We start from the raw sequence: 27,198 nt of genomic DNA, 5'->3' as shown, positions 1-27,198 counted from the left end.
TCAAAGTGCGTCGGTCGTGTCACTGTTACTGAGAGGGGCAGTACGTCATTGACACACCGATCACGCGTACCACGACCACGACGACGAGCAAGAGTCTAACTACCGAACACACACAACTGTCCTTGCGTTCTCTGACCGCCGTCATCATCGCCAACGACGCCGCCGACGATGTCGGATCCGCCGCCGAAGAAGATCGGCTCGCTGCGCGACCGCATCGCTCAGTTTGAGAACAAGGGCCCCGCTCCCGCCCCCGCCCCCGCGCCCAAGCCCAAGCCGGCGGGCGTCGCGCATCGGACGTGGAAGCCGCGTTCTCCGTCACCGGACGCACAACAGCAGTCGACCACCTCGGCACCCCCTGCCAGTGGAGATGCCTCAGCTGAAGGTGCAACCGCTGCGGCCAAGGCGGGGATGAGCGCCGCGGACGCGAGGGAGGCTATCGGACGAGCAGGCGGCAGCCTCAAAGAACGGATGGCGGCTCTGCAAGGACGAGGTGCATTTGGCGCGCCAGCACCAGCGCCGCCCCCGAAGCCAAGCGGGGACAAGCCCAAGTGGAAGCCCCCTCCGCAGCCGGCGCAGAGCCCGGGCGAAGAGGGCGAGCCGCCGATCAAGAGCCCGCCGCTCCCGCTCGCTACTCCTAGCTTATTTGCCGAAGACGCGAATAGGGACTTGCGGCCCGGCGAACATGCGACCTCCGGAAATGAGGAAGAGAAGAAGGTAGATGAAGAAGTGGAGGGTGAGAAGGATCCCGAGGAGGAGGAACGGCAGAGGCGGGCGGCGATCGCGGCGAGGATGGCGAGGCTGGGCGGCGCTCGTGTTGGTATGGGCCCACCGATCATGGGCATGAAGCCCAGCGTCCCGGTCAAGAAGAAGACCGACGAAGAGCCCAAATCTGAGCCGATGCCCCACGAGGTGGAGCAGAAGTCTCAAGAGGAGGAGATCAACCGCCAGGAGGACGGTATGCATACTTCTATCACGATATATCTGCACGGTGTGCTCATGCAAGTTGACAGCTGTGCATACTCCGGAGGTGCCCACCGAAGTTCATCCAGGTGATTGCACCTCACTAAACACGAAGTCTGAGCTAATGCATGATCGTCAGATGAGACAGTGTCGCCCAAGCCAGTGCCGTCGCGTCAGTCATCCCTTCTATCTCCCGAAGCGGACGTCGAGCGCGAGATTGGTGCGTTCGATACCACCTAGCATACGCCCCCTTTACTGATGCAATACTTCGCGTAGCCCCTCCTCCTCCAGCCCCTATTTCCGAAACGCCCACTCCTGAGACTTCACCTCCGACCCAACATCGTGCGCCGACGTCCATGCCTGTACCTGCCGGTCCACGTCGAGCTGCGCCGCCGAGAAAGAAAGGCGCTCGATCTCCCATGCCTACGCCCAAAGACGAACCAGAGGAGCCAAAGGTAGACGTGAAGCCTGAGGAGATTGCAGAGGTTGTCGGTGCCAAGGCGCAGGAGACGGCGCAGGAGTCTGCGCCCGCCGAGATACCGCCACTGCCGCCAGTAGAAGACCCTTACCCTGCACCCACGCAAGGAGAGGAGGGCGCAAACCTCACCATTGCACCCCCTGACGCGCATGAAGTGGTGGGTTCACTTGAGGATGGATCGAGTAAAGCGACGCTCGTGGCTGAGGTGCCGGCACCAGCAGAAGATAAGGCAGAGAAAGACGGTGAGATAGCAATGCGCTCCTGATTATGGCTTCGTGCTCATCCTGGCGTTTTCGGGAATGCAGAACCTACTCATTCAACAGAGCAACTAGAGGACGATCTCGAGAAGGACATCCAGGCCATGCCTGTCGTCGAATCCGAACCGGAACCGAATGCTGAGATTGAGTCGCCTGTTCAATTCCACGACGAGCCCACCGACGGTGCTCCGTTGCGCACTCCGGTGCACTCGCCGCCAGTCAGCTCTGAAGAGAACGAAGCAAAGGACGGGACAGCCAAGGAAGCCGACGCAACGCTTGAGTATGCGACTGAGCAACACGAGACGCAAGAGCCGGCTGAACATGAGGAGCAAGATAACGAAGAAGACGAAGAGGCTGCCAGAAAGCAGCGGATCGCGGAGAAGCTAGCCAAGATGGGCGGCGTAAATCCGTTCGCCCCCAGCGGCCCCCGCTCTCCGCCTCTTCCGGTGCGGTCTCCGTCCCTTAGACAGCCCTCTGGAGGGTCGATTTCCGGTTCGCCCCAGCGCAAGGCGTCGGAATCGTCGGTGCTCAGCAGTCACGTCGAGCAAGGGACTCGAGTGCCGCCGCCGCTGGTGAGGAGGGATACGAGGCCAATTGAGGATGAGCAACAAGAGATAGTGCGATCGGTATCCGTTGAGTTGGATGGGGAAGATGACGTGGGCGAGACGGGTAATTGATTTCGTTTTCTCTATTCGTCCTCAGTGTTTATACCGTTTGCTGTGTTCAAATGGATGTTGACTGTTGTTTCCCTCTCCCTAGACTCCCATCCGCTCGCTGCCTCGACTGAGCCGGAAGAGGAGTTTCCTGACGACCACGAGAACGAAGAGCCGCAGCCTCCTCCTCCACCTAAGCGTGCATCTGCCGTAGCAGTAATCCGTGATAACGGTGCCCTTATTGCATCGCCGCCCCCGACAGTGCAGCATGATACAGCGCATTCTCCATCCGCTTTTGGCGATGGAACTACGCCTGAAGCGCCACCTGAGCTGGAAGCCACACAGGAGGAACGGGTGGCTCCGGAAAACCAAGACCTTAGCTCCGCCGAAGAGAGCGATATTGCTGAGGATGAACTCGATGTTCATGAACGCGCAAGAGAGGCAGAGCAGCAGCTCGTCCCTGTGATCGAAGAGGACGAAGAAGCGACACGGAAAAGGGCGCTGGCGGAGCGCATGGCTAAGATGGGCGGCTTCAACCCCTTCGGCCCTCGCTCCGTGCCTCCTCCGTCAGTTACACGACCTGCTCCTCCCCCTGTCTCGAGTAGTGGAGAAGAGGAAGCCGTGGACGATGAGGTCTCGAGCGTCAGACACAGGCATACTTCTCGGTTCATACGACCTACTCCATCTGCTCTACCAGAAGCCGAAGAACCGAACCAAGCACCTCCCCCGATTCCATTATCCGCTCGGCCTGCAACCTCATCACGTCCCAGCACGCATGAGGCTCGTGAGGAACCTGATGAACGGGGCGGTGTACCTGTACCACCTCCGATTCCGTCTTCTGCAAGGCCTGCTGATCCTTCGCACGCGCCTGTGCATGATAGCAGCGAATCTGAGGAGCAGGAGGAGGACGTGCGTGCAGCCTCTCCAGTGACACCGTCTGCACCACCCGTTCCTCCGGCCCGTCTACCGCTATACCACGACTCTGAAGCATCAGCGCCAGACGCAGACGAATCAGAGGAAGAGGATGAACTACCTCCGCCGGCCCCGCCTCCGCGTAGTGCCGATATGCATCGCGTCGTGTCAAATGCTGTGCCGATACCTGTTCCGCCTCCTCAATTGTCGCAGATGGCGTACGAATCCGACGCATATGAAGATGAAGAAGAGCCTCCTGCCGAAGAAGCCAAAGTGGTCGAACCCCCTCCACCCCCTCCTCGCGTAGCACATGTGCGACATTCGATCTCGAGGCCGATTCCGCCGCCGCCACCTCCGGAACCAGAGCCGGCAGCATCTGGGGAGGAAGCGGACGTGGAGGACGTTGTGCCGCTTGTACCCCAGCATGACGTTCGTGAACATAGCAGGGCTCCGTCAGGTGAAACCGCAACTGGGACGGAGCAGAGCGAGCCGGCATCGCCGGTGGAGGAATATGTGCGAGGTGTTTCAACCGGCATGGATGAACACCTTGAACCGGAGCCGGAATCGCCAAGAGAGAAGGAGGACGAAATTTTGGACGAAGAAGAGGGTGGTAAATATCAGCACTTCCGTCACCCGGCGGAAGCTCGTCGCTAATCACGGTTATGATAGATCCTATTGACCCGCATTTCCACCGTCCCTCATCGCAGCCCAGCTCAGCGCACCCTTCTCCGGGTGTAGAGAAAGCAGAGCACCATCTCGTTGCAGCACACGAAGGCACTGAGAAGCAGTCAATTTCACCTGATGAAGAAGATCCTGAGCAGACTCGGCGCCGCACTATCGCAGAACGCATGGCAAAGCTGGGAGGGATTAAATTTGGTGCCCCACCTCCCATCCCAACTGGCAGGCGTGCCGCTCCCGCTCCAGCTCCGGACCCTGAGAACACAGCGGATGTAGAGGGTGCGCGATCGGGACAGCAGGTCGAGAACAAAGGGGAAGTGCCCGAGGAAGAGGAGGACGAGCAAGCCAGAAGGGCACGAATCGCAGCTAAAATAGCTGGCATGGGCGGTATGCGGTTCGGCATATTTCCTGGAGCCTCCCCTGTCCCACGACCAGAAGCAGCTGCGGTCAAGGATGAACGGGACCTTGAGGAAGACAAGCCACCCGTACCACCGGCGAGGCCAGCACTTCCCACGATACCGACGCACCAAGTCGATCACGATGATGTGAAAACAGAACGGAAGGAGTTAGAGGATGTTGTGCCGGAGCAGGGCGATGCAGAGGAACCTCCCCCTCCGCCGGTTCCGTCCCGGACTGCCCGGAGAACGTCGGTGCAAATGGCGGCTCCGAGCGATGAACCGGCGCCGCCACCGCCACCTCCGCGCCCTTCGTCTCGGCCACCTCAACCTCACGGCCGACCACCAGTTCCGGTCGCCGCCCCGCCGAGCGCAAAAACCAAATCGTCAACAGACTCGGGATGGCCGGCTTCACCTCGCCGACAGTCTCAACATGCGTACCCTCCGGTGGCGCCTAGCGCGTCCGAATATGTGATCGTCGAATCTGAGGCGCCGCCTCCGCCTCCGGGGAGGCCGCAACGCGCACCGCCATCACGCGTAGCTCCTGAGCATCCGCCGCTTGAGTCTAAGGAGAGCCAGTGGGAATTGCCGTCCATTCCCTCTCTCGCAAGCCCATCCTTAGGATTTGATAACGAATCGACGAACGAAGGTGACCTATCTCTCGCTGCGTCTGCGACATGGTCGGAAGACTCAACCACCTACCCATCTTCCGCTGCCGCGCCCCTGGCGGCCAAACCGTCTTTGAAACCACTCTCCGACATCCAACTCTCTCCCGATGAGCTAATGGCCGTCTGGGGCAAGGTCGGTGTGTTCTTACACGAAGTCTCGGTGGCTCTGCACGAGAAGTCCAAGAAAACACTCGTCGGAGACGGATCATATGCTGGCTTTGTCAACGCAGTGCTCAGGGAAGTGCCTCAAGCTCGCGGACCGGAGCGAGATGTCTATGGGTACCTGATCTATGCTCAAACGGGTCCGTCCGTGCAGCGCAGAACGAGCGATATTCTGCCAGGGGATGTGATAACCCTATATGATGCCAAGCTCAAAGGCCATAAGGGATTGGGGATTTATCACCAGCATGTCGGAGAAGGCGAGGTCTGTGTGGGGGTGGTGAACGAATTTGAAGCCAAGAAGAGCAAGGTGAGGGTGCTGCAAGCAAATCAGCACGTCGGTCACCAGGTGTGTGCCTTTCGAGCTTGATCAGAAATTGTTCATGACTTCCTCGGTAGACGGTGGAAAACGTGAGCTATCGGTTGGACGATCTAAAAAGTGGCATGATCAAGGTAAGAATCACGCGTACATATACCGGACAACGCTTATGACTATCGTCCTTGTAGATATACAGGGTGCTGGAGGCGTGAACGGTCATAACTACTGGCGGCTTTTGTGTATTTGTATGGATCTGACGTAGGATATCACTTTCAAGATACAACGTCAATCGGAGAATGACCTGCTACTAGTACAACTACGAAAATCGTCCTTGGCCATGGAAGGTCTTACCGTCCGCGATCAAAATGCAAGGAGGGAAGACACTTGAGATTTCGTACATGGCATCACGACTGCTCAAGGGTTGAATGCATGGGTTCTGTGAACGCCGTAAACCTCTGTTATACTCGTTGCGCATTCAGTGTTTAATCGCGTTCACTTACATTTGATTCTCCGGGGTTCTACACTTCCGGCAGCTTTGACAGCTAGATTCTACTCTCTTTCGCGTCTGCGGATGTCTGAGGTGTCAGTATCGTAGTGCAAGGGCCATTTGAGCACACCTACCTGAACTACGCGTCTCTATTCTTGGTGGTCTTCCGAGTCTTCTCTAACTCCTTGTCTCTGGCCAGCATCTCCTTGAGTATCACTGCCTGACAAACGCGGCACTTGTCTCCGACGTTGAAATATTTCGCAGATATGAATCTGTTGCATCCAGAGCAAACACGTCGGTCCTGAGAAGGCATCTTGAGAATGTCGAGGGGGAGAAAGCCGTTGCTCCTGAACGAATTCCCCTGTTCTACCCGCCCTGACTGTTGGTGAAGAGAAACGTAACGCTTGCACTGGTCCAAGAGAAGGGGGAGCATGTTGTCTTTGAGCAACCCTGCCGTGGTGAAGTGCTCGTAAATCAAGGAAATCATCTTGATATCCTGCGCGGCATAATGAAGAAGCTGAGAAGAAAGAGGTCTGTCCATCCAGAAGGCTGAACCGAGATTGCGATGCATCCGAACAACAGCCTCTAACAGATGGCAGTCGATCAGACCTCATGCTGACTATGGATGTATATGGCAAAACTCACCATCCTTTGTATAGTCACTTCCGAATCCACATTGCTTCACGCACTCATTCATCCCGCAGAGGCGATGAATGTCATCATATTTCCAGCGGGTCTTTCCTCGAAAGACCTCCTTCGCGCCCAACATGCGGGCCATCCGACCTAACCGTTGGTTGTCGTCTTCGCCCGCCAGTACACGGGAGACCACCTCAACAATCTGCAAATCGAGCACACCGTTGAGGGGTATCCCGTATACGGACCATATCTCGATGAAGTCCATGCGGCCATCCCATACAAGTTTGCGCTTGCGAGGATCGCGAAGAAGATTGAATAGACGCTGTGCAGGGTGTCCCGATGCGTCTAGGGTTAATGCATCGAAGAGGAATACTTGTTCGGCGTCGGTTGTCCCTATGGCCATAAGCGAAAGAGCTCCGCCTTCATCGCCTAGATCTCGACCCTCGCAATCGAAAATCAGATAGTCTGATTGTACAAGGATATCAACGGCGCGTGCAATATCGTGATCGTTCACGCAAAGAGTGAAGACGATAGCAGGAGTGGTCATCTCGCAAGTACCTGGATTGCTTTTGCTTGAAGAGCTTTGTGTGAGCTGTTGTGAAGGGACGCCGATCGTGGTTGTGCGCGCCAGAGCGTTTTCAAGCTCGGCGTGTTCTCAGGCCTCCTCTTGCCCAAGTATGGAAATAGCAACTCAAGCTTCATTCTTCGACACTACAATCAACGAATACCACAACGGGTAGGTACAGGTGGCGAATACAACGGGAACATTAAGAGAGAATCGACGATCACAGAGCACGATACCCGTACAGGTACTTGGCAACCGTAAGCTCGATAACTTTCCAGACAAATCATTCTGTGGTCGCGAACTACCCCTGTCGAATTCACAACCCGAGCGCGGCAGCAGTCAGGTCCAAGGATAGGTCCGTGAAGATGTCGGAGGCAACAGTGAGGCTAGCTCCCGAATATGAGTGCCTTGAACTTTGCCTCCGAGGTGCGTACTCACATTGTAGCAGCGAGTGCAACGACTCCGGCAACGACTGTCTCGAGACCAGCTAGGAATTCAGCAAGGGACGTGTCAAGTCCTGGTAGAAGCTATACACTTTTCAGTCTTATGCGCTTATGCTCGCATGTTAACCAAACAGGCCTCACCGCAGCGATTCCGGGCGCTGATGCAATACCCTCCAATACACCCACAACTGCCTAAACCAGCCTGAGCAAACAAATTCGAGATGAACCCTGTATTGGGGCTCGCCTTGATGATATCGGAAACAAGAGCGGCAAGTTCCGCGTCAGATATCTGTCGTTTCGCTGCAACTTGAGAGCGTTCCTCGGTCACGGTTCCAAGCGAAGAGGTGGCCTTCTCAATCTCCGAGACGAGGTCGGCGATGAGGGGCCCGACGGTAGCAGCGGACGCGATATCATGCGCGTGCGTCGCCTCTGCATGGAAGCGCGACTGAGCGAACGGTTTTTGGCGATGACGACCGACTGACTGATGGCCGACAAGGTCGGGGCAATGTTGTTCTTGAGATTCTTCAAGGTGGTCTCGATCTCCGACGTGTCCGACCCTTTGTCGACGGCAGGGGAGGAGAGCACGAACGCGCCGAAAGTGACGACGACGAAGAATGTCGCGATGATACGAGAGAAGTGCATTTCGTAGAGATGCGTGCAAGGCTTCGAGTAGGCTCCGTATGAGTCTGCCGTCTGTCGGACAGGATGACACCCTTTTATACCCTGTTACTGGTCGATACCGACCGAAAACGACCTCCACTGGCACCCAGAGTGATGAGAGCGACGATGATGTCAGCCTACAGTCCATCACACCGCGGGTCACGTCCATGACCGATTAACCAACTGTCCAAGCAGGATGAGAGTGCGTTGTTCTCAACCCCAGTTCTGCTCCCCAGACATAGCGTCGAGATACAACTGGTCAAGAGAAGCCATAGCATCGACGGGAGGTCGGAGGTATCGTCCATCAATAAACCTGAGGCATTCAGTTCAGACATGAGAACTGAAGCTTACCCTGCGCCGACGACGCTATGAAAAGGCGCGCTCCAAGGTACGAGGAGGTCTTTGGGAAATAAAGTGTTGCACGTGGCTCAGAAGATGAAGAACGGAGAGCCAGATTGCACATGTCATGAAATCCTTAGCTGGGTGACATTGGTCCACGCAAGTAGATCCGACCCAAGCATGGAAGAGAAAGAAGCCTCAAGATTCCGAGAATATGCCCGGAGCCAGCGCATTGTCGGGACCGTTGAAGGCCGATGGCAGCCACGACAGGAGTTGAGTGCATCTCGACATTGCTGTTGGAGAAGCGGCATTAGTACGCTATCGATGTATGGAAAAGGTTATTTGTCACGTAGCCAGTCCGAACCCCTCAATCTGCTACATCTTTCCAGGATAGATAAGGCGGTGGTTCTCCGAGGAATGGTCAAGCTGGTTGCGATATCCGTGAAGAAAATAGGGAATTACCGGGTTCACGGCTTGGGCGGGCTGCGGTCCTGCAGTCGGGTGCGGTAACCACCCGGGTGAGCCACCGTAGAGGGTAGGAGAAGCCTTTGGCTTAGGCGTAGGCCGGGGGCGAGTGCTACGACTCGCCCGCTCGGCCTACTCGGCGAGCTCACTCAGGAAGTTAACCGTTCTCGACTCTAGTCGCGCCTCAGGGCGCCTGGTTACCCAGGCGCGCGTAGCTTAACTTGATTGGAAAGGAGGAATGCAATGTCGTTGTAGACACACAAGTGCCGGTATAAGGATAGTCTCATTACTAGGAGGGTGAGGTGGGTAGGACGAAAAAACGGCTCGGGGGGACTCTCCTCAGTAGCCAGCGAAGCGACCAAGAAACTGGCACCGCCGCACGTGACCTCCGCTCCGGTGCGCGCACTCGTGGCGTGATGGCGCCACGCGACTTGCTCTTTCTGTCAGTGTCAACTCTTTTTGGGGACACTGGTATCGCCTACCTTTTTTCCACAAAACGTTCTGCTGGTCGGCTCCGATCTATGTAACTCGATACCGAGAACTTCCTGCATACAATCTCAGCTCATTGCTGCAGTGTCATCCCGGGACCCCAGAGGATTCAGTCCGCGGAAGCTCGTACATACTGTCTCGGAGACCCTCAATACGAAGTTCAATTGCGTCCGCACCGTGGCCCTGGTGTCATGCGATGCCTTCTCTCCACACATATCATGAGTATCTGTTCTAGTGTACCCGAAACTATGGGCCTTTCAGGACGTCGTGGAATGCATGAACAAATTTGGGTGATGTTATCAGCGACAACTGCGTATGTGGCTTTTACACTGAATTGAACCAACGTTCCCAACCTTGATGAACATAGTTCAAGTATAGACGTGTGGATAGTATTGCTACACCACGCCATGACACGATAACCTGGATCCGGGGAGTACATTCATGCAACATGTATGCTGGTGTAGTAGAAACCCCTTGCTGAAACGCCGTATAGCACGTTCCGCCTTTTAAGGGATATGCATCGGCTCTGTATGCCTGACCAGATTTCGCAGAAACATCACGGTCTGCCCGGGATATGACGCCTACATTGATCGGCGGACCGACGCGAAGTTGCGATCTAATCGACACCTCCGACATCCAATGGCGGGGGCTCGCGAGTGCCTCCGGGGTCATCAAATCGCCGGTACTTGATTTAGTTGCATCAGAATGTTTGCCTGACGGTACTGTCTTATTTGGCACCCCGAACAACGTCCTTAAACGATGCGACATACATTCACTCTATTTCTGACCCAGGCATGATGAAGTATCACCGCGTATAGAGACGAGGGCATTGCGGTATATCCTGTGCGTACCTTGCACATCACTCATGCATCCACATTAGCTTACTGATACCATTTCAGATCTATACATCGATGGAGCCTGTCATGGGTGCTGTGTAGCCCAAGAAGTATCTCATGTGTTCCCGGCTTCACTGCGAGACAGGGACCTCGTTTTCCCGAGGTACTTGTTCCGATGCTCGCTCTCAATTCTTGCAACAATTTAAACCAATTTTGGTAAGCCACCCAGTTCTCGTCCGCTCCCAGCCGTCGCGTTTGAGTGACAAAATGATTATATTCGCTACAATGGAAAGTAGCGAAGGCAGATCTTTTCCGTGCTGCCGCGGGCGAGCAGGTAATAAGAGCCAATGATTGTCAGCTCGAACATGGTCATACTCTGGAGGACGAATTTGCGGCGGTCCAGTCCCTCCGCTCCCTCCAGGGGTATGTGCAATTAGCGACGCAGAATGCTCTCGTCCCGTGGATACAATTGCGTCGATGTGAACGATGATATCACGACAGTATGTCCACCTACCGTACGACAGTATTCCTAGAGGCCGCGAACTAACATTCTCCATTCGTCTATCAGAACCGGAACATGATGTGACCGTCAGGCCAAGTGGACGTAGGTCGGCCAGTCCGACCATTTCATGGAGCGCCGTGTGCGCGCGTTGCAAAGATGCCTAGAATCTGCACCCCCTCCGGGGTCTTGTCACATCGAACTATGCAACATGCACATACCGAGACCAATGGCGGTCAATGAGTGTACTTAGCTCGAGGCGCACAGTAATAGGCAGCAATTACGCCACTGACATTGCCGATCAAAGTTTCTTGTTTCTCGCCGGTATGCAACCGCGGACACGCGATTCAATACAGTTTCCCTACAAAATAGCTCAAAACTGATTTCCATCAGATGAGGATACGAGTTCGGGGCCGTTGCGGTCTTCTGTGGCGTAAGTATTTCGCTCCGCAAAGTACCCATCGCCGCGATGTATTCTGGATAGAGAAAGCAAATATACATCAATCGTGTTCTCCCAACGCGCTGGGGAAGATGAGTTGCAAGTCAGGCTCGCGGACAATCATCTACCCTGGACATTGATAAGGAGGGTGATTCGTGACGAACCCTTTCGATCAACTCCCACGCATATTTAGTATTACTCGCCACGTGAGTGAATTAGGGTGGGCTGGTGGCGGAAAACATGTTCAGATCCCTGACGTTGTCTCTCATTTTCGCCTCTTGAATCCAATCTTGTGGCCGAGTGACGCAGAAATCTAGATATTGTTCCTTGCCTGCATCAACTCGAACGGAGCAAAGCCTCTCGCCACGGCGACGTTGCGCAGCATCGACGCTTCGCCCCATAGCGTGCATCAAGACGACAAGCTTCGCAGGCACTCAACATGCCTCCTGGGACACCTTACAATTCCTTTGTTCTGCCGTACTCCATTCGAGTGGACGCTTTCGCCTCAAACGCAACCATCGAAACCGTCCCTGCGCTCCATCTCCTTACCCATACTCACTCCGACCATATCACCGGTCTGTCTGCCAAGTCGTTCGCAGCTACGATCATATGCTCTCCAGATGCCAAGGAAATGCTTCTTCGATATGAGGTGTACGCGGAGCGCAATTTATACGAAACGGAGATGCGTGCTGAGAAGATAAGAGCCTTCGCGCACTTGAAGGTCGAACCACGCAAGCACCTCGATGGAACGACGTTCCATCACGGATCGCGGGACCTTCTGGTGTGTCTGCATCCCCCGAATAACAGCCTCCAAACCGACGTCTATCCAGAGAGCAATCCCGTTGCACACCCCTACGGCCATAGAGCTCTACAATTCGGAATCGGTCGTCATCACCCTCATTGACGCGAACCATTGTCCTGGCGCGGTCATGTGAGTGTACTGCCAGAGCTCAGTCCGCGGTACTGACAACTTGGGCAGGTTCCTCGTTGAAGGTTCAAAAGGCGCTGTGTTACACACCGGAGACTTCCGCGCTGAACCCTACTTCCTCGAAGGGTTGAAGCGCAATCCATTCTTGCTCCGCTATATCGTACCTCAGTCGATCACCACCCCCGATGGTCATGGTGGTGTCAGGAAAACACTTGATGCGGTGTATCTGGATACGGCCTGTCTCTTCTCCAACCTCAATGTTCCCCCCAAGGTAAGCGAGTGCCCTCCTCCCGAAGCATTGTTCGAACGTAAATCGTAGGATGTTGCTACCTTCGGTCTGGTTGAGCTGGTGCAGCTCTTTCCTCCTGAGACGCTCTTCTTCCTCAACACGTGGACCTGGGGCTACGAAGACATCCTGAAGGGTATAGCTCATGCCTTCGACTCGAAGGTACGTTCAGGTTATATGCGCCTTATATGGTTCTTACCCATCGTCCTTCAGATTCACGTCGACCGATACAAGCATAGCGTATTCTCGCATATCTCAGACCCATTTATGCGCGCTATCATCACTCGTGACGCGAAATCGACGCGATTTCACGCATGCGAACGGTTTGCGCAATGCTCTCCCATCGACGATATGTTTGCCCAGGAAGCACGGGAAAACAACGGTAGAATTGTATACATAAACCCTGTCACTATGGGATCTGAGAGTTGGAATACTTACCGGCAGACCGTGAAAAAGCAGCTGAGGAATGGGAAAGTCGTGAACATCCTGGTTCGGGTTTTGCTTGCTTGTCATGTTACCATCACTAATGGTCAGGTATTGTAGCTCGTGCCGCTGTCACGGCATTCGCCGCTACCGGAACTGAAGCAGTTCGTCTCTATGTTCCGTCCTCGCCAGGTTGTTCCGAATACCCTCGTCCCGGCGCTGCACGGACTGGACTGGGCTTATGCCAATCACGCCTTCGCGCCGTGTTTATCCCCAACCGCACGATTGCCGTCGGACGAAGACGTCGTAGATTTTCCGTGGTTTGAGCGGAATGGCTTTGACATCAAGGTGGATTCCAGTGAAGGTGTCGATGCTGCCTTGAAGAATTTGGAAGGCGCGGATGCGGATGATCATGCGGCGGTTTGGGCCGAACAATCAGGTGTACGCAAGCGCTTGGAGCAAATGCGGCACACTCTCGATGGCCGTGCCAAAGTCGTTGTGGAGGAGGTGTTGGGTCGCATGCCCGAGCTAGACGTCGAGGAGACGGTCGTCGCAGGCGAGGACGGCGGAGAGAAAAAGGCGGGAAGAGGCATGGCGATCGCCGCGGATAGCGACGAGGAGACGGAGGACGATGATGAAAGAGGGAGGACGGCGCATAAGCTCTTCGCTGCACTGGCTGGCGTTGACTCCGACGATCCAATACGCTCTCCCCAGCCATCATCACAGGTGTCCAAGGCTGCAGCTGATTCTCCGCCCTCGCCGGCCATGGACGTTGACGACCACCCCCACGAGATGCAGGAGCAGTGCTTCAAGGGGATCGTGTCAGAAACAGCTTCAAATCTCAGGCATGACGGCTCACGACGGCTACCACCTACTCCACTCACCAGCCCTTTGGGCGATCCCGGTCCATCAACACTGCGACATTGTAGGTTCAACGACGACAAAACGCCGAAAACCATTCCTGCTTGTCGGTCACCCATGCGTTCCGCTCTTCCAACTAGGACCCCACAACGCGTTGCTCTTCTCAAAGACGGCACGGAACGCCGCACTTCCGTGCCCCGTCGCATACGTCACGAAACCCCTTTCGTGGACCTGAACAATATACCGAGTCAACCCCATACACCCGCTAAACGTGCCTTCAGCAGTGGTTCGCCCTCGCCTACCTGCAAGCGTCGCCGTCCATGGGACACTCGCTTCGATTCAACTCCTCGGGCCTCAGACCTACAGCCAGGACGCCTCCTGAGCGTATCACCAGAAATCCCCATGATCCGCCTTAGACCCTCGTCTGACGAGCAGAAGAGCGGATGCGCAGACGCTCCTTCTATCTCTCTACCAGCCACCTCATTACCCTCTAGTGAGGGCAACCGGGCACGAAGAGAGCGGAGACGCGCTACAGCAGAACGACGGAAAAGCCTTACGGAGAACTTGCGTCGTGCGGCCGGAAACAATCCTCTTCAGCCGCTCCGTCGGAGACTCTCGCCACAGCAACACCCGCCTTGTTACTCAGGGTCTATGAACGAAGGCGGACCGCGAGACAAGGTTCTTTTTGGCACCGCAGGCCTCGCGGCGTCGTCCAGCACGGTCGAATACCGCGGCGATCAGGCCATGGACTGGGACCGAGGCCGCGAATTGCGCGATAGCGTCCGTGCGCAGGTCTCTGTGGGCCTACGGCCCATCCTCCCCACGTTGTCTTGCCTCGATAGCCCGCATCTGGTGACCTCGGCACGTCCACGGATAGCTCGGCGGATGTAGAACGGTCGGTGCAGATGGCGTGACAGAGAATATTAGTCTTGTGCATCGAAAACTTCTGTTGGTGTGCCATGGTCTCTGGAAAGAATGTGGCGGGTATGTGGTCAACACGAGTGGCATTGATGCTGATGAACTCGGGTGGAACATCGAAGGCCTTGCACACGAATGCACTACGGCGTGTGCAGACAGGCACTGCAATGGTTGTACAGCTTGAGCGCCATCTTTGCTCTCCATTATTCTATATGGTCTATCGTTGCCGCGAATTGTCAATGAAGGGTATATAACACTACCTGCGTTAGAGTTAGTTAGCCCGTTCAACCCGTTACACAGAGAATTGGTTGGCATCTCAGCAGTCTTCGCAACGAAAGAGCGCGCACGATGAGACCGCAATCCCTAGCGGGTACGCGTGTACCGGGACTCCGGCAAGTTACTATTGTGGGATGAGGAATGAGACGAGCAACTCCATCGAAAACACTACCGCGCCACAAGGCTTTGGTGCAGCGAGCAGGCTCATCGACAGCGGATTCGAAGTCGTCGACATGAATAATCGTCTGTCCCGACGCGACAGGAGTGACAGCGACAGAGGTGCACACCGGACGCGCTGATGAGTATGCAGGAGTATATACGGGCTGATATCCGCTTCGTCAATCAATTAACATCGAACCTCCCTCCGATAAATCATGCAAATCTTCCACGGGGACTCTTGTAGTTGACTCGATCCCTACATCAGGAATTGCCCAGGTCGGTGACTGTCCAAAAAATTTGCGCCTGGCCTTCGAGCCATCGGGAACGAACAAGTCTTCAGCCTCGTACTGAGGCAGGTCAAAATACTGGTTGGTCAAGATACTCATGTGTTTCCGGTTCGCTCGTCGTGATCTGGTATCACGACGGGAGTGGCGAGAGGTATCTGAGTCGTCTGACTCCGGGTCACTAGAATCCATGGCATGCACGGCCCGAGCCGTTCCTGCGAATACACTGAGGGATAGTCCAGCCTCCGTGTAATATAAGCTTACGGGCAATTCGTTCGTCAAGCTCGTCGCGCGCATCGTCGTCCTCTTCTTTGCGTACTCCCAGGTGTTCAGCGACAGATTCTCGGGGCACGTCATGCATCGCAACGGATGGTGCGTGCTCGAGCTCCGCTAGTTGTTGCAAAGCTTTGTCCCTGTTAGGGAGGTTAAATCGAACATGTTGTAATGGCCAGACGCGACCCGCACCTTACTCTGTATAAGGATCTATCTTTGACGTTGACGTCGTCCATATTGCTCGTCGCTACCTCAAGCCGATAACGAGGGCCGAACCAGTCAAAATATTCATTCCAAGGCATCGCCGTTTGGTCAATCTCATTCTCGATCCCCAAGGCGCATGCGGTTTCATATGCCCATGTTTTCGCGACGTTCTTTACGGTGTAACCACCACCTCCGAGGAGGACTGTCGGAATGTTCTGCTTGCGCATGAACTGAACACAGTTCGCATGGCCATGCATGGACAGGTTAAAGCAACCCAGCTTGTCTCCTGATAGGGAGTCTGCCCCGCATTGCAAGACAACAACGGAAGGTCGGTAGACTTCAAGAATTCTGGTGATCACCTGAGAAGAAAACTGCATGAGTAAAGACGGCCCAACGATCTGCCTGAGCCAACTAACAGGCTCAAATATACTTTTGTATGACTCGTCGGTGATACCGTCCTTTAGTGGGATGTTGACTGTGTAATTCTTCCCTTTGCCCGTGCCTTTATCATTCTGGGTACCTGTCCCAGGAAAGAAGTCACCATACTTGTGGAAGCTGCAAGTCATGACACGGTCCGTCGTGTAGAACGCCTCTTCTACTCCGTCCCCGTGGTGGCAGTCTATGTCGATGTAGAGTACGCGAGGAAAGAAGCGGAGAAGTTCCAGAATGCAAAGGACGATGTCGTTGATGTAGCAGAAACCAGACGCTTCGCGTTTCTTCGCATGATGAAGGCCGCCAGCCCAATTGACAGCGATGTCGGCTGAATCGGAGGTTATACGTTCGGCGGCGGCTGAGAGAGGCCAACGCAGACCGTCAAGGCCCGTAACAGCAACGACATGAGAGCGCTTACCAAGAGACCCTCCCGCCGATATTGAGCAGAACTCGAATACCCCCTCGAACGCCGGATTGTCGTACCCCACAAGGACTGCCGGATAACAGTTATAACGCGTCATATCACATCGCACTGACTTCTCGCACATCTTGTTCCGTCGTACGTGAGCTCTCGTTCCTTTTCAGGGGTGACGCGGCTCAGAAAATGAATGTATTCATCGGTGTGGAATGCGGTCATCTTCTCGGGAGGACAACGAGACGGTTTCTGACGATCTTTCAGCTGAATGTGGGTGCTTGGGAGAACCATCGGCTCATACCAATATGTGCATCTTGTCCAACATGCCATAAGCCGTGACCAGTTCGTGTGCAATCCGTATCCTGTCTCGATGGTGAGCATAACCAACTTCTCTCTCCGGCACCGTGCACATGCCTGTGAGGTTTCATGCAGTGTCCCAATCCGTAGGTATACGCCCCGACATCAGCTAGTGACCAGCTCAGCAGAATCTTCAGGATAAACATAGATTTCACGCACGATCGTAGTAGTACGCCACCCTTCTCTTCGACATACTTGGTGGACAGAGAGCTTAGACAGAGTGCAGGCAGACTAGCAAACTATGGGCGCTTGAGCGCCAACTCCCGAGGGGCGAGGGCCGACGGCAAACCAAGAATCATTGAGCACGTGCCGCGTCAATGATGTAACGATCTTCGCCAACATTGAAACAAGCAATGGGCATAGAAAAGTACACGCATGGCACCCATTGTTTCACGGGTCGCGCGATCGGACAGTACCCGTGTAAGACGACCAGCAGCTGTTTCATATTATACCGAAACATGAGAGCACACATGGAAAAGTACCAGTCCAACAAAACGTAAGTCGAATCGCGGTCAAAACGTCAGGATCCGACGAAGCACAATGCCTTGACCGACTCGCCCTTACACGGAGCGCGCGCATCTTCTTTCGCACCGACACCAAGCAACCGAGTGAATCACAGTACCCACATAGATCATTGCTTCTCCGGACCTACAAGTCTGCAACACAGCCTTTCGGCCGGACAAAGAACCGACGTGCATGCGTAGCTTTTTTGTCAACGAGACGGATATCGGGGGGCGCGGCAGATCGACGTTGTCTAGGCACTACCCGTCCAGTTCGCCGTTCTCATTAACGCCTACCGTAAGGTAATGTTTGGGGAGCCAATCCGGTATGTTCCAGGTCTTCCCAAGTATGTCGCTAACAATCATATCGGCGACAACTTCCCCGCTAGTGTGGAGGTCCGAGTTTGGTATCAGTACAGAAGTTCGGAGACCGTTCGCCGAACGAGCGTACCAAGCGAACGCACGAGGCATTCCGTGCCCGTTGTACCCAGCCGACACGTATTGGCCTGAAGCATTGACGACAGGTCCGACCTAGGCCGCTATTCAGTCCCGTCCGACCAAGGACGAAGAAACAAATACTTACAAATGGATCTTTACTCTTGGTGTAGCCCATAATACCAGTCTTAAATGGCGAGTCACGACCTGCACTTGGAGGAGAACGACGATGAACTAACCCATTCCATCTCGGGCTCTCGACCTTTTTCGTAGACAAACGGGAAGACCTTGGGAAGGAACTCTCTGAGAGCGCGGCCTACATCCGCGTTTACGGTCGAATCGTCCGTCACGTACACCTCATGGCCCTCCGCGAATTCGCGCGCACCTCCAAGAATGACAATCGGATGATCGTCATTGGAGGGACGGTACGCACCGAGCGGGGCCTGTGCGTCCTTGAGAGGCACCTCCCGTTCTGTTCCGCTGACAGGCCGCGGGAACCAATATTCGTCACCATCGCCGTTTACAACCCAGCCCGACGTGCCAAGGCGGTCAAGCGTGGCCGCGGCGCGGATGGCGAAAACTTGACCACGCGTCGGGATAATTCCTTCCGGGCCCCGGAGATGCGGGAGGAGGTGGGGCGCGTAGGCGTTCGTCGCGTGGACAACGTAGGAGCACTCCACTGATCCGCGTGGGGTGCCGAGCGTCCAATTCCGGTTTGCCTTGCTGGACGAGGAGATGGTCATGACCGGGGTGCGAGTATGAAGCGTGATTGAGGTTGTGCTGAACTTGCGAGCGAGTTTGTACAGATGGCTGACAAATTTGAGGGGCCAAATATTGTATCCTCGCCAGTGAAGTCCTGGGCCATAGGGCGTGCCAAATTTCTAGCGAATGCTTATCAGTGGACGAGGATGGGAGTCATTCCCTGCTGTACGTACTTGCTTCAGCTTATCCGTCGGGACCCAACTGACTCCTTCCAGATCTACGTTATACTCCTCAGCTGTCTCGAGGTTCTCCTTGATGAGGCGAATGTCTTCCTCGTCGCGTGCTAGTACGGTCCGCCCTCCATCCCTTAGGTCGACGTCATCTGCCAAGTGCTTCCGGTTCACAATATCCACTATCGCCGCCACTGTGTGATTTTCGATCGCCATTCCTCGATGGGCCTCATCCACGCCCCATTCTTCGACGAGCCGGGGGAAGCCAAGAAACTGAGCTGCGACGAGGTGGCCGCCATTTCGTCCTTGGGATCGCCGGTCATTATCGATTACTGACGAGGCTTGCGGTCGGATAATGGGGGCTCACCTGTGGCACCTGAGCCTTCGTCATGTCAGAGCTGAGACCTTGGGGGACTGCGTTTTCGACCGACTCACAGAATTCCCTCGCTTCGAATACGACGATCTTCGTTTTATCCTTCTCTGACAACGCACCCTCTTGAAGTCCTTGTGCGATGTGATACGCCGCCGACACTCCGGTGATGCCCGAGCCAATGATACACACATCGGCGTCCTGAGTCAGGGGGCCCGTGCTTCCCGCAGAGGCCAAAGGATTCGCATCGCGTTCACCATGCGTCCAGAAAGACTTGGTCGAGTTCGACACCGGCAGGTAAGACAGGTCCTCGTAGATGGAGGGTGAAGCCGGGTGCAAAGCGTGTTCCGGTAGCCCAGTGACGTCCAATCTACTCGCAAGTTGCTTGTCCGCAAGGACGGGCGACAGAGTGAGCAAGATCGCTGCTATTTGACCCCGCGTCATGGCCTTGATGGTCAACGCGGTCAACGTTGTGGACGGCTTTGCGCGTCGTCGAGACTGGAGCCGATGCAAGAGCGGCCCGAGACTACTGCACGAGATAGGACTGGTATTGCAAATGGGATTGCTGGATCGATATGGCGTACGTACACAACGTCGATACGCGCTGCGCACACATCCAACGCAGTCTGCGACGCAGCGAGCAGGCCCTGGTCCAGCCCGCGGCTGCAATGACCGTCAATGTCAGCGCGGTCACGTGCCCGGATCATCCAGGAACCGAGCCCATCACAGCCATCCCAGCAACGAGCACTGCCCAAGAGCAACGATCAGGGAACTTTCATTCTGATCCAAAACAATCAGTGGCGGTCCATGGGAGCGGGGACCCTTTGCACGACCAACACCCAATCATTTGCGACGCCCTGGCGGCGGGGCCTGGAGGAACTGGTCGCGGAGCTTGGGACAGCGTGTGAGCCCGCGGGTACCCTGTAGGCCGTACCGCCACCGAGATCTCATCTGGCTTTGCGACCGGCAAGAAAGCCGGATTCATTCTGTTTCTTCATCAACGACTTATCTCTCTTCGTGTCGAGAACAAGTTTCCAGAAACGCCCCGTCCCATCTCATTGTAGCGTGCCACTGCAGTGGCCGTCATACCGCGGCATAGATGCAAGCAACCATCAATCAGCACTAACACTCCTGCGCTCAATAAGTAACTTCTAGCATGGACAGCGAGCCTAAAACAATCGTGTACATAACACCGCGTGAAAGGGGGCTCTATCTCAGCTGATTCAGCGCCGGTACACGTGTATCACTGAGCATCAAGATGGCCATCGGGAGACGGTACCCTCTTTCCGCCCCGTCGATTTTACGCGTTCGACAGTTGGAAGGTGGCTGATTAAACATAATTAGTGCAGACAGTGCGTGCGACCTGCAGGCATCTTACGACGACTGTGCAATTGCTATTCCGACTTCCCACTTCGTACACGTGTATTGATAACGCAGCTTTCTACGTTTGTCAATCGAGGCGTACATGAGACAAGGGTGTTAGGCAACTTGCTATCACGACCTCATGTGGCGCTGGACCGGAATAACCTCCCGAATGTGTGTGTAAGCATGAGATGACGAACAGGGATGTGAATGCCTCCAATCGTCAACGTGCACGCGAAGGCGGGCATGATGGGGTTTCCATGGAGCGCCTTGTTCGATATGCTAGAAGTACAAAGCGGGGCCTCGGGATTATACTCTGTAAACAGATCGGTAAGGGCTCGAGAACTGGAAGCCGCAGCCTTTTAAAACGTATCTCATCGAGATGACAGCCGATGAGCCTGCTATGGAACATAATACGATATAGCCCGAACCGGAGGGTTTCCCAAGTTGCGCTACGACTTTTGAAAGTGAGCAAGCGGCCACTCGGAAAGGTTCCGACCTTGTTATACGTTGGAGCGCAGGTGGTTGAGGCTCAAGTCGGCTTGAGAATAGCCGATGTTGTGATTGAGTTTTCGCTGACCCTGAGCGGTGGAGTATCCGAACCCACATTTCGGAAGCCGTTCCTGATAGCTTGTCATTCGACATTGGTCGGCGGCCATATAGAAATAGAAATTCCGTTCTGCGAACAAAGCATGTTTCAAAATAATGAACCACCAGGAATACGCCAATCATGTGCCGTACTTACGATACGCGGTTGGTAGAGGAAGCGCAGGGATACTTCGAAATGCGCCGACGCGATGATCCACTTCCTCGAAGAACTTGAAGCGTGAAGTTGTATATTGTAGTATTTTTCTCAGGTCCAACTGTGCCACCGCCACGAAGCCGGCGCCAGCATGATGTCCATGCACACATAAGCAGGGTGCTCATCGGTGTAGAACAGCACCGACGGAAGCGTACCGCGGCATTGCTAGATGCCCGACGGGTAGAGATTACGTTAGCCCCGAGAATTCGCATCAACCGACACTCTCGTGCATCTCCCATGAATCGAGGTGCATTTCGGTAGGGAAAAAAAGCTCGCCGTATATTCTAGCGTGCAATATAGCAATCGTGAATCCAAGTGGGGAGCCTCGATCTTCGGATGGTTCTTCGGCGTCCACCGCCGGTATTTTGCCTACGTCTTCTAATAATCATTTGATGACCGATGCCGCGATGGATGCTGATGATGGAGCCTGCGGTGCCATAACAGTCTCAGGCAACGTGATTGGGGTGGCCGCACCACAAGTTGCCTAAGACGTTGCATGTGCAAACATCCTCGGCACCACTCCAGCTGCTGCCGCCACGACGTTTAGGCGCATGTGAGGGGCAACTGCCCCCAGGCGGGTGTAAGAGGCGCAGATCCTGGCGTCGCCTTGCCTCCCCTGCGGTGAGGGAGCGGCGAGAAGGATGAATTGATCCTGGGGGAAAGAAGCAGTGATCAAGCTCATGCTGTGCCGTGTGGTGGCCTTCGCGCGGACCCAGGCGGACTCCCACCGAGGGACCGCGAAGCAGATGCGCCAACCTAAGCGAGTCATGGAACAGTTTCAGGAATTTCCGCGTGGGAAGAGAAGCCGCCGGAAGACGTGCCGGTCTTGCCTCCGTCCTCGACGCCCATCTGCGTACTAGTTATGGCTCGCCGACGGTCAGGCTGCATTTGCTCTAATCTCCCTCGCTGTGTCCTTGATCGGATCCCAGCTCACTCGGCCGCCCCAGCGTGTCTGCATTCCAGACAACGGCCAAGTACGGAGTCGGATCGGAACGGTTCACCTTGGAGTACCTATCGCGTTCGACACACCGCCTCGACCCCTCGGCGCACATACGAAAAGGCTCCGTATCTGCAGTGTGGGGAAATCAAGATCTGACCGCGGTGGCTGCGTCGCACCCGTGCTCGGACCTCGAACCTATTACTACCAGCACTCACCAACACATTCTTCCTGCAGTCACCATCCATCTGCTTTCCCCCGGGCCCAGTAGGTTGGCGCTTCAGCGCCATCTTCTCATCTCCAACCCTCAAGGGCACCAGTGCTTCCTATACCCAACCTGCTTTCTTGGTAACATGATCTTCTCGCTGATTGTGGAGGACCTGTGCGCTGATTCTGAGCCGTTTAGCCTATTCACAGCATCCCCGGGAAGCACCGAAGATACAAGTACCGCTGCCATGTCTACCCAGGAACGGAACCCATCCGCCGACTCAAAACCTTGTCAGGACCAGCAGCCGCTGACTTTGGATCCTGACATCGACTTTCACATCCTCATGCATGAAAACGCGCCTCAACCCGATTTCGTACTCGAGATGCCCCAAGAGCCCCAACCAAAACCATCCGCCAAACGTGTGCGCATGATTCGATCTTGCGATAAGTGAGTGGCGCCAAACCGGTTCTTTTTGCGGTCTCCCGAAGCTGAGCCCGTCGTCGTCGTCGTCTATTAGCTGCAGGGTGCGAAAAATCAAGTGCAACGGCCCCGTATCACAGCCTGCAGGTAGCGCTGGAGTCTCTTACATGCCCTGCCCGGGCTGTTTACGAGAGGGCTTCCTGTGCGAGTGGCAAGACAGGGACCACTACTTCAGGGAGCGACACCGAATATCAGCCTCCGGTTCAGGCCGTTCGAAGCGCGATCGACACGCATCGTCCTCTCCGGCCGCTGCGGCAGGCTCGTCACACGGCGAGAGGTTGCATGCCCGGAGACATCGGCCAGTCGCCGGAGGGCTGGAAGCCATTGCGTACGTGATTGCCTAATATCAGCGCCCGACGCGGGCGACTCACATGGACTCCAGGGAAACACAGAATCCTCAGGGTAACGGGCTGATTGCTCCCTTACCCACGTGGGACTACGACTACTCTCGTCGATGCTTCAATTACTCGAGCGACAGCGAGAGCTCGCTAGGCTCCGCTATCCCATCTCCCTCTCCGAGTCACAGCGCCGATTACATATCTGCTGTGGAGTGAGTAGAATGTGGCGTTCATGCCGGGAAAAGCCCCAACTTGAATAACCTCGTGCGTTGTAGGGACATACAAGCATCGTCGTTCATGCCTAACAGCGACGCCCTTTCTGGCGAAGACATCTTCGGACTTCCGCCGTCGCTCTCCCCTGGATCCATTATGTCACCGATGGGAACTGCCGCTACGGCCTCCTTCGACGCCACGCCAGCCCTCGCGGGCCTCGATGAATCTTTTGATTTCTTGACGCCGCTCGACGGGGCAGTGCGGCTACCCGATGCTAGCACCACGCCGTTGGAGGGCCTGTGGACCGACTTTGACTGGTCAACGCTCTCGTCGGCACCGATTCCGTTAGTGAGATACATGACGACCGAGTGCGAGGTGTCTAACGGTTCCCCCTCTCACTTAGATCCCAAGCCGGCGCTTTGCCTTTGAATGACTCGTACTACTACGCGGCTGATGCTGCCTGGTACATGCCTCGACACGGCTTTCCCGGCTGCGCTTGATACCAAGACCATCCTACCAGCGCGTCTGTTGCTCCAACTTCATCTCGAGTAACGCCGCTACACTGTATTACACGTTCAGGCGCTCACGGACTTTCTTCGGTTTCATACCATGTTGCATTGGGAATGCGTTCCTTCAATATACAATTTAGCCTCCGATTTAATAGGCCGTACTTGGCAGTACGTGCACTGTAGTAATAGAGGAATAGAATCCAGTTTCAGAACGGAGCCATGCATTTTACGGAATGCGGAGGAAATAGTCCGGCAACACATGTCTTATGATCGAGGGGGTTGGACGGTGCGCGGAGCTGCCAGGCCTTTTTGGACTTTGGTGACGAGGCACGACAATTGAGTGGAGCTCAGAACGACCATTTGCAGCTTGAAGAGTAGTAACGAACGGGCCGCGCAAGCGCTGTCGGTATCGTTGCCGTAAAAAAAGTAAACGGTCAGTGAGTAAAGTGCATAGAAAGGGAGAATCGACGAGGCAAGCCACTTCGTGACATCTCGGTTGTGGCAATAGATGGGACTGACCAGCGACCAGAATATTCAGGCCCGAAGCAGACCTGGGAATATCTTACGAGATAACCACATTACGTAAACAAAATGTTCACGCTGTCGCCAAAGTAAGATACTTATCGGAATCCTGTCGCCAAGGGGGCAAGGCATAGCACTAGTTATTGGCACAAGAATCTTACCTAGCTTCCGCAACGTCTCTGAGCAGGACTCTCGAGCTTTTCAAACCTCGTCTCCCCACCTCAGATATCGTTGATCGGTACCTGCCATATAAATACCGTCACTCGCACCCACGGACTCACGGATTCTGACTCGGCTGCGCATCTGTTTCTGACTCCCTCGACGATAACCGCGGCGCATGCATAAGCTCAGGTCTCGAACGAGGCGAGCAAAGACGAGCGGAAATCATGGCGACCATGGCCTCCCTTTCTCCTCCGCCGCTTGAGCTCCTGCCCGCATACAGCGCCTCCATCACCCGACCCGCACCCTCGGCTCTGCGGCCGAGACAGCCCGAGGTCGTCGAGCGCAAGTTCCCTCTCGCGCAGATCCGGAAAGAGCCGTGGGCGTATCTCATAGTGAGGAGCCGGGGCGGGTCCTCGAATGATCGGCCGCAGTATTTCCAGGGTGAGGATGTACAGGGCAGTGTCGAGATGGACGTGCCGAAAGGAGATACTGCAATTCGCTCTGTCGAAGTATCGGTACGCGCGTTTGTTATCATTCCACAATCGTGTCGTATGTTCACTCTCGGAACCCCAGGTTCGCGGACATCTTGTTAGCGGACCCAGTCCGAGATCCCCCAACGCAGCAAAGACAACGTTCCTCAACATCAGCCGGGTATTGTGGAGCGGTGACAAGCTGTCAGGTGTGAACCGCTGGGACTTCACGCTCAAGTTGCCCACCGAATGTGGTATCGATGCGGAAAATGAGGATCCGCAGCAGAAGTGGCCGCTTCCGCCCTCGTTCATGGAACAAGAGGCACGCTTTGGTATACATTATGAGATATTTTTACACGTTCGTCGCGGTCTCCTTCGAGGCGACAGCAGGCAAGTATATACCGTTGTTTGGTGGGACTATCTTGACCTCATCTACAAGGCTAAACATCACCTTCAACTACTCTCCTCTGGTATTTCCGGAGGCGCCGTCTGCTCTGAGACAACTTGCCTACAGAGAGAATATCGCTCATCTCATAGGCCCATCTGGCGATCCCCATGGATGGAAGGCGCTTCCGCTAATTAAAATGCAGGGCACGGTGTTTAGCAGCCGTCTCATCGAAGCAAATTGCATCGTAAGGATTCGCTGCTGTCCTGAATTCTTTTGGTTCCCTGACGTCTGCCTTTTACGTAGCTCTCACTCGCTACACCGGTAAGATCCTGCCGAATTGGTCGCATTGCATTGTCATTGACGTTACTCCAGCTTTGCTATACCAGATCAACCGTGATCCCGCTTCGTCTGACAATTCAGACTGATGATGCACAATCGCTCCATCTCTTGTCAACGACGAAAGCGCCGATCGTCCGCCTAATGCGACACTCGTCTAACTACACGAAGATCGCCGCGAACACGCCAGACAACTTGATCACCTCCCCCGACGACTTCAACACGGAGTCCCGCATAGTAGACACTGCAATCTGGTGGCCCGCGAACGAAGGCGATACACCGCCCAACTCACGTACTCTCAACGGGGAGCTCCGAGTGCCCGGCAACCTCAAACCCGCCTGCATATTCGGATTCGCCAAGATATCGGTACGTCTTCACCGATAGGGATGCCGAGATGTGTTTCTAATTGGCCTTCATCAGTACGCTGTCGTATTGCAGCCCTTCCGCGCTATCGCGTTCTCTCCCTCCGCCAAGCCGCGAGAGTACTTGGCCTCTCAGCCAATTGAGATCGCCACCGCATTTCCGCTTGGGCCCCGGCCTCGCTCGATGGCTCCGCCGGCATATTCTTGACGCGCTGCAGGTTGTCCTGATCGTCGCGGGTCGGTCGGTGATCCAAAACATCTCTCCATTCATATATCCTATTCAGAGCTTTCACATGCACATCTTACTGGGTATCATCGCTGGTTTGTATCCGTAGAACGTCTGTTGATCGTTGTAGCTTTGGCCAGTCCTCATCTCGCTCATCTGTTGTAAACATAATCATGGTCTCCCGCAACTCAGCTTGTTCGTGGCATACGACTACAAATTGCCTGGACGATGTCCTGATCAAACTTGCCCTTGGCTCAACTCTCACGGGGAAGCTTTGCTGGCGTCACTGTCATGCTCAGGCCACCTGTAATCGTTAAATCGAAGCGAAGGACGCTGTGGTACAGCAGGAGACTCGGATCTCTTCCGCTTGCCGTACGGCTCCTTGCTTCAGCCAGCTAGACCCGGCTGCCTCACGAACAAGAAGCGCACTAACCCTGCAAGGTGTGTATATCGACTTTGGATTCGACAGAAGAGACAATTTTAGGCAACAGAT

At 55.1% G+C, this 27,198-nt stretch overlaps 8 protein-coding genes across 8 annotated transcripts; 4 read left to right on the top strand and 4 right to left on the bottom strand.

Moving 5' to 3' along the window:
• Positions 1-5,116: 5,116 nt before the first annotated feature.
• PUNSTDRAFT_111377 (uncharacterized protein) lies at positions 5,117-5,691 on the top strand (the record flags this gene model as incomplete). The annotated part of the gene is made up of 3 exons (XM_007380556.1): positions 5,117-5,509; positions 5,560-5,613; positions 5,668-5,691. 3 exons carry the CDS (start codon positions 5,117-5,119, stop codon positions 5,689-5,691), a joined length of 471 nt encoding a protein of 156 aa, XP_007380618.1.
• Positions 5,692-6,105: 414 nt separating this feature from the next.
• Positions 6,106-7,005, bottom strand: PUNSTDRAFT_131272 (uncharacterized protein; the record flags this gene model as incomplete). Its single annotated transcript, XM_007380555.1, has 2 exons — positions 6,106-6,551; positions 6,612-7,005. 2 exons carry the CDS (start codon positions 7,003-7,005, stop codon positions 6,106-6,108), a joined length of 840 nt encoding a protein of 279 aa, XP_007380617.1.
• A 478-nt stretch (positions 7,006-7,483) lies between these two features.
• Positions 7,484-8,252, bottom strand: PUNSTDRAFT_131271 (uncharacterized protein; the record flags this gene model as incomplete). The annotated part of the gene is made up of 4 exons (XM_007380554.1): positions 7,484-7,553; positions 7,606-7,684; positions 7,752-8,039; positions 8,093-8,252. 4 exons carry the CDS (start codon positions 8,250-8,252, stop codon positions 7,484-7,486), a joined length of 597 nt encoding a protein of 198 aa, XP_007380616.1.
• A 3,524-nt stretch (positions 8,253-11,776) lies between these two features.
• On the top strand, positions 11,777-14,762 carry PUNSTDRAFT_141568 (uncharacterized protein; the record flags this gene model as incomplete). Its single annotated transcript, XM_007380553.1, has 6 exons — positions 11,777-12,118; positions 12,168-12,268; positions 12,317-12,536; positions 12,585-12,713; positions 12,765-13,040; positions 13,095-14,762. The coding sequence occupies 6 exons, from the start codon at positions 11,777-11,779 to the stop codon at positions 14,724-14,726; spliced, it is 2,700 nt and encodes an 899-aa protein (XP_007380615.1). The 3' UTR covers positions 14,727-14,762.
• A 522-nt stretch (positions 14,763-15,284) lies between these two features.
• On the bottom strand, positions 15,285-17,346 carry PUNSTDRAFT_82602 (histone deacetylase; the record flags this gene model as incomplete). The annotated part of the gene is made up of 9 exons (XM_007380552.1): positions 15,285-15,687; positions 15,737-15,885; positions 15,938-16,308; positions 16,366-16,739; positions 16,800-16,874; positions 16,928-17,045; positions 17,098-17,158; positions 17,211-17,262; positions 17,313-17,346. 9 exons carry the CDS (start codon positions 17,344-17,346, stop codon positions 15,368-15,370), a joined length of 1,554 nt encoding a protein of 517 aa, XP_007380614.1. The 3' UTR covers positions 15,285-15,367.
• A 233-nt stretch (positions 17,347-17,579) lies between these two features.
• On the bottom strand, positions 17,580-19,942 carry PUNSTDRAFT_82597 (DAO-domain-containing protein). The gene is made up of 7 exons (XM_007380551.1): positions 19,456-19,942; positions 19,388-19,402; positions 19,024-19,325; positions 18,328-18,969; positions 18,237-18,275; positions 18,105-18,184; positions 17,580-18,038 (listed from the first exon to the last, which is right to left on the bottom strand). The coding sequence occupies exons 1-7, from the start codon at positions 19,832-19,834 to the stop codon at positions 17,915-17,917; spliced, it is 1,581 nt and encodes a 526-aa protein (XP_007380613.1). The 5' UTR covers positions 19,835-19,942; the 3' UTR covers positions 17,580-17,914.
• Positions 19,943-23,216: 3,274 nt separating this feature from the next.
• PUNSTDRAFT_50212 (uncharacterized protein) lies at positions 23,217-24,377 on the top strand. The gene is made up of 4 exons (XM_007380550.1): positions 23,217-23,507; positions 23,562-23,729; positions 23,793-24,074; positions 24,134-24,377. The coding sequence occupies exons 1-4, from the start codon at positions 23,287-23,289 to the stop codon at positions 24,228-24,230; spliced, it is 768 nt and encodes a 255-aa protein (XP_007380612.1). The 5' UTR covers positions 23,217-23,286; the 3' UTR covers positions 24,231-24,377.
• A 728-nt stretch (positions 24,378-25,105) lies between these two features.
• Positions 25,106-26,906, top strand: PUNSTDRAFT_124608 (uncharacterized protein). The gene is made up of 6 exons (XM_007380549.1): positions 25,106-25,438; positions 25,497-25,783; positions 25,833-26,025; positions 26,085-26,102; positions 26,154-26,483; positions 26,538-26,906. Exons 1-6 carry the CDS (start codon positions 25,148-25,150, stop codon positions 26,685-26,687), a joined length of 1,269 nt encoding a protein of 422 aa, XP_007380611.1. The 5' UTR covers positions 25,106-25,147; the 3' UTR covers positions 26,688-26,906.
• Positions 26,907-27,198: the final 292 nt, after the last annotated feature.

This window comes from Punctularia strigosozonata (assembly GCF_000264995.1).
Source record: "Punctularia strigosozonata HHB-11173 SS5 unplaced genomic scaffold PUNSTscaffold_2, whole genome shotgun sequence".
Lineage (NCBI taxonomy): Eukaryota > Fungi > Basidiomycota > Agaricomycetes > Corticiales > Punctulariaceae > Punctularia > Punctularia strigosozonata.
This window is presented reverse-complemented; position numbering and strand designations above follow the sequence as displayed.

Coding starts and splice junctions, on each gene's coding strand:
- PUNSTDRAFT_82597 (XM_007380551.1), bottom strand. CDS start 19,834: ATGACGCGGGGTCAAATAGCAGCGATCTTGCTCACTCTGTCGCCCGTC. Junction 18,276..18,327: donor GAGAGCCCGAGATGGAATGG/GTTAGTTCATCG, acceptor TCGCCATTTAAG/ACTGGTATTATGGGCTACAC. Junction 18,039..18,104: donor ATGCCTCGTGCGTTCGCTTG/GTACGCTCGTTC, acceptor CCTCCACACTAG/CGGGGAAGTTGTCGCCGATA.
- PUNSTDRAFT_50212 (XM_007380550.1), top strand. CDS start 23,287: ATGCCCTGCCCGGGCTGTTTACGAGAGGGCTTCCTGTGCGAGTGGCAA. Junction 23,730..23,792: donor GATTACATATCTGCTGTGGA/GTGAGTAGAATG, acceptor CGTGCGTTGTAG/GGACATACAAGCATCGTCGT. Junction 24,075..24,133: donor CTCTCGTCGGCACCGATTCC/GTTAGTGAGATA, acceptor CCTCTCACTTAG/ATCCCAAGCCGGCGCTTTGC.
- PUNSTDRAFT_124608 (XM_007380549.1), top strand. CDS start 25,148: ATGGCGACCATGGCCTCCCTTTCTCCTCCGCCGCTTGAGCTCCTGCCC. Junction 25,784..25,832: donor CTCCTTCGAGGCGACAGCAG/GCAAGTATATAC, acceptor CTCATCTACAAG/GCTAAACATCACCTTCAACT. Junction 26,484..26,537: donor TCGGATTCGCCAAGATATCG/GTACGTCTTCAC, acceptor GGCCTTCATCAG/TACGCTGTCGTATTGCAGCC.